The 10,166-nt window shown below is 44.1% G+C and overlaps 1 protein-coding gene across 1 annotated transcript in view; it reads right to left on the bottom strand.

Annotated features, from left to right (window-relative positions):
* The window catches only part of tlr2 (toll-like receptor 2), a 31,526-nt gene extending 22,045 nt beyond the window's left edge, over nt 1-9,481 (bottom strand). Inside the window, exons 1-2 of the mRNA XM_065022014.1 lie at nt 9,375-9,481; nt 4,289-4,649 (exon numbers count right to left, since the gene is read on the bottom strand). Coding sequence (XP_064878086.1) covers nt 4,289-4,591 — 303 coding nt within the window. The 5' untranslated portion in view covers nt 4,592-4,649; nt 9,375-9,481. The remainder of the gene's footprint in view (nt 1-4,288; nt 4,650-9,374) is intronic.
* Nucleotides 9,482-10,166: the final 685 nt, after the last annotated feature.

A 10,166-nucleotide genomic window follows, 5' to 3' on the forward strand; every position in this document is an offset into this window, starting at 1 on the left:
CCTCATGGAGATGGGCTAGAGAGCTCTTCTTCTCTCTTTACAATGGATCAGAGGTCACCTCATGGAGATGGGCTAGAGAGCTCTTCTCTCTTTACAATGGATCAGAGGTTACCTCATGGAGATGGGCTAGAGAGTTCTTCTTCTCTCTTTACAATGGATCAGGGGTTACCTTGTGGAGATGGGCTAGAGAGCTCTTCTTCTCTCCTCACAATGGATCAGAGGTTACCTCGTGGAGATGGGCCAGAGAGCTCTTCTTCTCTCTTTACAATGGATCAGAGGTCACCTTGTGGAGATGGGCTAGAGAGCTCTTCTTCTCTCTTTACAATGGATCAGAGGTAATCTCATGGAGATGGGCTAGAGAGCTCTTCTTCTCTCTTTACAATGGATCAGAGGTCACCTCATGGAGATGGGCTAGGGAGCTCTTCTTCTCTCCTCACAATGGATCAGAGGTTACCTCATGGAGATGGGCTAGAGAGCTCTTCTTCTCTCCTCACAATGGATCAGAGGTTACCTCATGGAGATGGGCTAGAGAGCTCTTCTTCTCTCCTCACAATGGATCAGAGGTTACCTCATGGAGATGGGCTAGAGAGCTCTTCTTCTCTCTTTACAATGGATCAGAGGTTACCTCATGGAGATGGGCCAGAGAGCTCTTCTTCTCTCCTCACAATGGATCAGAGGTTACCTCATGGAGATGGGCTAGAGAGCTCTTCTTCTCTCCTCACAATGGATCAGAGGTCACCTTGTGGAGATGGGCTAGAGAGCTCTTCTTCTCTCTTTACAATGGATCAGAGGTCACCTCATGGAGATGGGCTAGAGAGCTCTTCTTCTCTCCTCACAATGGATCAGAGGTCACCTTGTGGAGATGGACTAGAGAGCTCTTCTTCTCTCCTCACAATGGATCAGAGGTCACCTTGTGGAGATGGACTAGAGAGCTCTTCTTCTCTCCTCACAATGGATCAGAGGTCACCTTGTGGAGATGGGCCAGAGAGCTCTTCTTCTCTCTTTACAATGGATCAGAGGTCACCTTGTGGAGATGGACTAGAGAGCTCTTCTTCTCTCCTCACAATGGATCAGAGGTCACCTTGTGGAGATGGACTAGAGAGCTCTTCTTCTCTCCTCACAATGGATCAGAGGTCACCTTGTGGAGATGGACTAGAGAGCTCTTCTTCTCTCCTCACAATGGATCAGAGGTCACCTTGTGGAGATGGGCCAGAGAGCTCTTCTTCTCTCTTTACAATGGATCAGAGGTCACCTTGTGGAGATGGACTAGAGAGCTCTTCTTCTCTCCTCACAATGGATCAGAGGTCACCTTGTGGAGATGGGCTAGAGAGCTCTTCTTCTCTCCTCACAATGGATCAGAGGTCACCTTGTGGAGATGGGCTAGAGAGCTCTTCTTCTCTCCTCACAATGGATCAGAGGTCACCTTGTGGAGATGGGCTAGAGAGCTCTTCTTCTCTCTTTACAATGGATCAGAGGTCACCTTGTGGAGATGGACTAGAGAGCTCTTCTTCTCTCCTCACAATGGATCAGAGGTCACCTTGTGGAGATGGGCTAGAGAGCTCTTCTTCTCTCCTCACAATGGATCAGAGGTCACCTTGTGGAGATGGGCTAGAGAGCTCTTCTTCTCTCCTCACAATGGATCGGAGGTCACCTTGTGGAGATGGGCTAGAGAGCTCTTCTTCTCTCCTCACAATGGATCAGAGGTCACCTTGTGGAGATGGGCTGGAGAGCTCTTCTTCTCTCTTTACAATGGATCAGAGGTCACCTCATGGAGATGGGCTAGAGAGCTCTTCTTCTCTCTTTACAATGGATCAGAGGTCACCTCATGGAGATGGGCTAGAGAGCTCCAGTGCATCAGAGCCAAGTATTTAGAGAGTTCGGACACCTTTTAGAATGTTGAATATGGTTCTAATTCTAGAAAGTTACATAGTATTATTTAAATATTCCCCATGTTACCCTAATGAAGAGTTAACATGGCTGTTATAGAATGTTGTAGTGTCATGTTAATGGGGTTCTAACATGGCTGTTATAGAATGTTGTCGTGTCATGTTAATGGGGTTCTAACATGGCTGTTATAGAATGTTGTTGTGTCGTGTTAATGAGGTTCTAACATGGCTGTTATAGAATGTTGTAGTGTCATGTTAATGGGGTTCTAACATGGCTGTTATAGAATGTTGCAGTGTCATGTTAATGGGGTTCTAACATGGCTGTTATAGAATGTTGCAGTGTCATGTTAATGGGGTTCTGACATGGCTGTTATAGAATGTTGTAGTGTCATGTTAATGGGGTTCTAACATGGCTGTTATAGAATGTTGCAGTGTCATGTTAATGGGGTTCTAAAATGGCTGTTATAGAATGTTGTAGTGTCATGTTAATGGGGTTCTGACATGGCTGTTATAGAATGTTGTAGTGTCATGTTATTGATCATAAATTCTTATTGAAAACAGTCATTTTCTGTGGCTTCACATCACCTGCCATCACATGATTGGAGAGTTATCCATCCAAAATAACCCAGAGAGTGTTTTTCAATGGAAGCTTCTCTAACATCAGATATGTACCGTCCGGTGTTCCTCAGGGCAATTGTCTTAGGCAGTTACTCTTCTCTATATTTACAGATGATGTCCCACTGGTATTACACAAAGCTAAACTGACTATGTATGTGGATGATTCTCCACTTTTACATGTCAGCTCCCAATGCCAGTGAGCTTACGGAAATTCAAAAGGAGTTACAGTCAGTTTCAGAATGGGTGATCGATAATAAACTGGTCTTGAATACAGCTAAAACTAAAAGTATGGTATTTGGTTAAAAACATTATTTAACTCCTAAACCTCCAATGGAGTTGTCCATAAAGGTTGTGACCATTGAGCAAGTTGAGAAAGCTAAACTCCTAGGAGTAACATTGAATGGTCTATTATCATGGTTAAGTCATATTGACAAAGTTGTTGTGAAGATTAGGGAGAGGTATTTCTGTTATAAAAAAGACGTTCTGCATGTTTTTAAACATAAAAATACAAATCAGCTGTACTAGTGGTTCAGGCTCTGATCTCGTCTCGTCTCATCTCGTCTCATCAAATAACATTAAGCTCAGACACCCATACACACCCCACAAGACATGTCACCAGGGGTCTCTTCGGACACCCATACATACCCTACAAGACATGTCACCAGGGGTCTCTTCAGACACCCATACATACCCTACAAGACATGTCACCAGGGGTCTCTTCAGACACCCATACATACCCTACAAGACATGTCACCAGGGATCTCTTCAGACACCCATACACACCCCACAAGACATGTCACCAGGGGTCTCTTCGGACACCCATACATACCCTACAAGACATGTCACCAGGGGTCTCTTCAGACAACCATACACACCCCACAAGACATGTCACCAGGGGTCTCTTCAGACACCCATACATACCCTACAAAACATGTCACCAGGGGTCTCTTCAGACACCCATACATACCCCACAAGACATGTCACCAGGGGTCTCTTCAGACACCCATACATACCCTACAAGACATGTCACCAGGGGTCTCTTCAGACAACCATACACACCCCACAAGACATGTCACCAGGGGTCTCTTCAGACACCCATACATACCCCACAAGACATGTCACCAGGGGTCTCTTCAGACACCCATACATACCCTACAAGACATGTCACCAGGGGTCTCTTCACAGTCCAAAACAAATTCATGGCAATGCACAGTTTTATACAGAGCCATGATCGCATGGAACTCCCTTCCATCTCAAGTTATTCAAGCAAACAGCAAAATAACCTTAAAAAAACAACTCATGGAACAGCAGGGATTGTGACACACACAAGCACACCACACAGACACACTCTAACACACACATTACCTTCCTTGTGTTTTGTTAATTGTCATGTTTTGTGTTCTTTGTGGACCCCAGGAAAAGTAGCTGCCGCTTCTGCAAAAGCTAAGGTCGATCCAAATAAATAAAGAGCTTGATGTTCCCTCTATATAACTCTATGTGTTACCTGCAGTAGGAGTGCCCTCTATATAACTCTATGTGTTACATGCAGGAAATTTGATTTATTTTACTAGGCAAGTCAGTTAAGAACAAATTCTTATTTTCAATGACAGCTTAGGAACAGTGGGTTAACTGCCTGTTCAGGGGCAGAATGACAGACTTGTACCTTGTCAGCTCAGGGGTTTGAACTTGCAACCTTCCGGTTATTAGTCCAACGCTCTAACCACTAGGCTACCCTGCTGCCCCACATGCAGGAAATGTGCCGTTTATATAACTCTATGGGTTACCTGCAGAAGGTGGAAGGCCCATTCGTGGATACTCTGGATCCTGTTGCTACGGAGATCAAGGGTTCGTAACCACGTGTACTCTCTTAGATCGTCCTCAGCAACCGAGGTGATGTCGTTGAAGGAGAGGTCGAGGGTTACGACCTCGGTGACGGTTACCGTGGGAACGTGACGGTAGTTCCGGGAGGAGCAGTTGCAGAAGAGATGCTCGTCACATTGATCACACGTTGACCTCTTCTCGACCTCTGGGGTTGAACTTTGACCCTGAGAGAAGAAGAGGAGGACCAGCATGGCCAGAGATCCCATCCTGAAAAAGAAAGGAAAGAGAGAAAAAGACAGGAAGCGAGAGACAAAAAGAGAGAAACTGAAGGAGAGAAAGAGAAAGATATAGAGAGATTGTTTAAGAAGATGTCTGTACTTTCCCTCTGACATAACCAACTATGTGGATGAGGATCTATACTAATAGGTGTTAGTGATCTCAATCAAATGAAATCAAACCATCTTAAACCTGATCGTTTCAGACATTTTAAAGTGTAAAATTAACAGCTGAAGTCATTCAGACTGCGTTCCAAATGATACCATATTCCATAGACAGGCGTAGTGCACTACTTTTGACCAGGGAACAGGGAAAATTCAGGGAAAATTCAGACCTGAGTTGCGTGTGCGTATATGAGACTTGTTTCAGGAAACTAGGCGTATGTCGCGTGTCACGTCTTCACAGGAGAGACATTTCAACATAAACATTTTTTTTAAATCAAAATGTGTTTTTTGGGGGCGGAATTGCCTTCTGGAACATGTGAGCTTTCATGTGCCTTGATAACAAACGAGTTGCCATCTGTAAATATGAATACAATTGTTAAATTACGAGCCCAGTTGGTTCAGCCACAGAAAAAGGGAAGCAACCTTCCCGCTAGCCATGATTGGCTGAGATAATGAGTGGGCTGGACATGCCAAGAAATGAGTTCGGATTGGTCTGCCATATAGCACGCTTCTGTCTATTTGAGCTGGTCAGTATGTGTAGATAATCCTCTCGAACACATTTTTAAAGATATCACGTAGTAGAATATATCACGTAAAAGAACTGCATAGGTGTTGCTTTCTGGAGGACTGAGTGACAGTCCAGCCAGGTAACTGAAACATGGGGAAATGCCAGTTCCAACCAGGTAACTGAAACATGGGGAAATGCCAGTTCCAACCAGGTAACTGAAACATGGGGAAATGCCAGTTCCAACCAGGTAACTGAAACATGGGGAAATGCCAGTTCCAACCAGGTAACTGAAACATGGGGAAATGCCAGTTCCAACCAGGTAACTGAAACATGGGGAAATGCCAGTTCCAACCAGGTAACTGAAACATGGGGAAATGCCAGTTCCAACCAGGTAACTGAATTATGGGGAAATGCCAGTTCCAACCAGGTAACTGAAACATGGGGAAATGCCAGTTCCAACCAGGTAACTGAAACATGGGGAAATGCCAGTTCCAACCAGGTAACTGAAACATGGGGAAATGCCAGTTCCAGCCAGGTAACTGAAACATTGGGAAATGCCAGTTTCAACCAGGTAACTGAAACATGGGGAAATGCCAGTTCCAACCAGGTAACTGAAACATGGGGAAATGCCAGTTCCAACCAGGTAACTGAAACATGGGGAAATGCCAGTTCCAACCAGGTAACTGAAACATGGGGAAATGCCAGTTCCAACCAGGTAACTGAATTATGGGGAAATGCCAGTTCCAACCAGGTAACTGAAACATGGGGAAATGCCAGTTCCAGCCAGGTAACTGAAACATTGGGAAATGCCAGTTTCAACCAGGTAACTGAAACATGGGGAAATGCCAGTTTCAACCAGGTAACTGAAACATGGGGAAATGCCAGTTCCAACCAGGTAACTGAAGGTAACCATTCTGACCTGTTAATACATGTGAAAGTTATCAAAACACTTAGTTTAGAATATCTACATAAATTCAGCAATTGTATTCTTCTCATATGACTCTGTCGACTCCTGACCTGTTAATTAAACACTTCCTCTGCCTGTAGTTATTGAACTCAACCTGCAGGAGGTTTGTTTGTTGTGATTGGTTGGGGAGGAAACAGCTGCGGGCAAGGTTCTGACAGATGGGTGTGTCTCGGTGGTGGCAAGGACACACCCAAGAAAACCCCCCCCAAAAAAACCACACCCCCAAGCCAACTCCCGTTTGGCTTCTGTCATGGCCGCCAGAATTTCTTGAGGAGCAAGACAAACAAATGAGGCAAAATCAGCAGTGCGGTTCCTCTTTAAGAGCAGCATAGCCGATGCTCCAGTTTGAATGATAGATGTTGAAAGAGCTGGTACGCCGTCCCTCTTTAAGGTTGTCCGTACAAAGCCTTTTATTTTGTGTCTCCCTGTTTGGGTTTTGCTCAACATTTATTTTCACTTCCTAATCTAAGTTGAGTTTTCTTTTAGTTTGTTATCAGGCAAATTTAGTGGCTGTTCATGGGGGGGTGTTTAAGATCCTAATCGAGGGTACCCAGCCAGTAGGCAACCACTTTCTGAACACATATTAAAAACTCCACCTGTTTCGTTCTGGTTGTCAGTGGCTCATTTGTTAGTTCCCTTTTCTGTTGAGCGACGATCGTTGGCTGGTTGGTTACGTAACGACACACATAGTTAAAACAGATTGTATAGTTCTGAACAGAAACTAATATGTGTATATCTAATGAAGCAATTGATGCCAATAATTTAACAGTTTCAATCGACAAAAAAAATCAGTTTGGAAGAAGTTGTGTCGGACCCACTTTCAGGAGTGACTTGACACAAAACAAGGTCAAAACAAGGTCAAACAAGCTGTAGCTACGAACACGAATCAGAAACAACACAGGAGGGGTTCCAGTCTGTCAAACCAGCTGTAGCTACGAACACGAATGAGAAACAACACAGGAGGGGTTCCAGTCTGTCAAACCAGCTGTAGCTACGAACACGAATCAGAAACAACACAGGAGGGGTTCCAGTCTGTCAAACCAGCTGTAGCTACGAACACGAATCAGAAACAACACAGGAGGGGTTCCAGTCTGTCAAACCAGCTGTAGCTACGAACACGAATCAGAAACAACACAGGAGGGGTTCCAGTCTGACAAACCAGCTGTAGCTACGAACACGAATCAGAAACAACACAGGAGGGGTTCCAGTCTGTCAAACCAGCTGTAGCTACGAACACGAATCAGAAACAACACAGGAGGGGTTCCAGTCTGTCAAACCAGCTGTAGCTACGAACACGAATCAGAAACAACACAGGAGGGGTTCCAGTCTGTCAAACCAGCTGTAGCTACGAACACGAATCAGAAACAACACAGGAGGGGTTCCAGTCTGACAAACCAGCTGTAGCTACGAACACAAATCAGAAACAACACAGGAGGGGTTCCAGTCTGTCAAACCAGCTGTAGCTACAAACACGAATCAGAAACAACACAGGAGGGGTTCCAGTCTGTCAAACCAGCTGTAGCTACGAACACGAATCAGAAACAACACAGGAGGGGTTCCAGTCTGTCAAACCAGCTGTAGCTACGAACACGAATCAGAAACAACACAGGAGGGGTTCCAGTCTGTCACACCAGCTGTAGCTACGAACACGAATCAGAGGGGTTCCAGTCTGTCAAACCAGCTGTAGCTACGAACACGAATCAGAAACAACACAGGAGGGGTTCCAGTCTGTCAAACCAGCTGTAGCTACGAACACGAATCAGAAACAACACAGGAGGGGTTCCAGTCTGTCAAACCAGCTGTAGCTACGAACACGAATCAGAAACAACACAGGAGGGGTTCCAGTCTGTCACAACGGGTCAAACGGATTAAAAAGTTTAGCTACATTGTCAGAATATTATACGTTTAAAATGTTTTATTGCAAGTTAAAGCGTACTGTTAGCTAGCTAGCAAACGTTAGCTTGCTGGCTCGTTAGCTAACGTTACGTGTATGATCTGTGTAGTAATATTGTTTGTATCTCAGAGCCATTTGCATTGCTAGTTATTAGCCTATATGCTAGCTAGCTAACATTGAACATAGTTGGTTAGCTTTAGCTTCCAGCAGATTCATACTACAGCATTTCGTGCGTAATGTTGGCTAGCTATAAAAATGAGTTTTTAACTGTATGAGTTGTAATTATGGTTAATTGTTTAGCTAGTTAGCTAGCATGTCTAAACAAAAGACTCCACTTCGCCAGATGATTACATGACCCATCAAGTTAGCCAGGTGTGTCTGGGGGATGATTACGGCCATCTATTGTATTTCATGAACATGTGTACATGTCTAGACAGTAGTGACCCACCCACTTAGCTAGATGTAGCTGTATAAGTTATTTCTCATGACCCATCAAGTTAGACAAGTGTGTCTGGGGGATGATTACGGCTAGACAGGTGTGTCTGGGGGATGATTACGGCTAGACAGGTGTGTCTGGGGGATGATTACGGCTAGACAGGTGTGTCTGGGGGATGATTACGGCTAGACAGGTGTGTATAAGGATAAGAATCATCTAATATTTGTAAAATATTTGTTATCCGGGCACTTTCTATATTTTATTTATATTTGCAAATATGCAAGTAAACGTTTGACTGTACCGTTTACAGCTTCTGTATCCTGTTCATGTGACAAATCAACTTAGTTTTGATTTGATATAGTGCTTAGAACAACATGACCTGCACCAACGTCAGATTAGGAGAAAGGACTAGATAACGTTTTATTTTACCTGATCTTTTTCATTATTGTAGGCTACTACTTTCTCCGCTTTTAGTCGTAATCTTTGTTACAAGTTTATCAACTTTCCAAGCAGAATTTACTTTCCCATTGCTCCTCAACTGTCGTGTCTGAATAAACCATTTTCTAGCTCTGAGTCTCTACTTTTATCCAACGTAAAAAAACACGATCTCAAATGTTTATGCAATCAGACCGAATCGAGCCGATATACAGTCTTCTAGCTCTAAGTCTCACATTTATGCGCTCCATTAGACCGCATCGAGGTGGTCCGTCATATTTGTTCTTCTAAAGACATGTTGTGGTTTAAGATGTTTTCAAATCAAGACAGCAGGTGCAAAACTAGACACAAGCAGATGGATGACCTTACCTTGACTCTCAGGGTGTTCTGTTAAAGGTGCGTTGAGACCTGATGTAACCAGGAGATTAACAGATAAACATAGAGATAGACAGGATGCTTATGGGCAGGGGGCTGTGTGTGTTTATGTAAAACCAGTTATGCAAAAAGTATCACTTCCTACTGTTCCACTGGTGTGTGTGTGTGTGTGTGTGTGTGTGTGTGTGTGTGTGTGTGTGTGTGTGTGTGTGTGTGTGTGTGTGTGTGTGTGTGTGTGTGTGTGTGTGTGTGTGAGAGAGAGTGAGAGAGTGCGTGTTTGAGGGTGCGTGTGTGTGAAAGAAGAAGTCACTAGATTTTGGATGAAATCCCAGATCCTGAGATTAATCATGAGACTACATCGCTAAAAAACCTGCTGTCACCACACACACACACACACACACACACACAACACACAACACACACACACACAACACACACACAACACACACACACATATATATGTGTGTGTGGGCTTTGCTCCTTATCGTGTTTATACAAGGTTGAGTGACATGTTTGGGGAACTTGAAACAGGGAACTTGTACCTAAATGCTTCAACCCAAAAATAATAGTAAAGATATGCTCTGAGTGTTTCTAACATAACGTAGGCCTACAGTCATCCACTGACTTGCAGGTACTTCTGGGTAAAAAAACAACAACTCTGGAAATAAAGAACAGATACACACCGACACGCCACACGAAGATCTGGTGGGAACCAGCAGGCTCAATAAAACACCTTCTGGTTTAAACCAACAGGCTCAATAAAACACCTGGTTTAAACCAACAGGC

Source organism: Oncorhynchus nerka, linkage group LG8 (genome assembly GCF_034236695.1).
Source record: "Oncorhynchus nerka isolate Pitt River linkage group LG8, Oner_Uvic_2.0, whole genome shotgun sequence".
In the NCBI taxonomy this organism is placed as follows: domain Eukaryota; kingdom Metazoa; phylum Chordata; class Actinopteri; order Salmoniformes; family Salmonidae; genus Oncorhynchus; species Oncorhynchus nerka.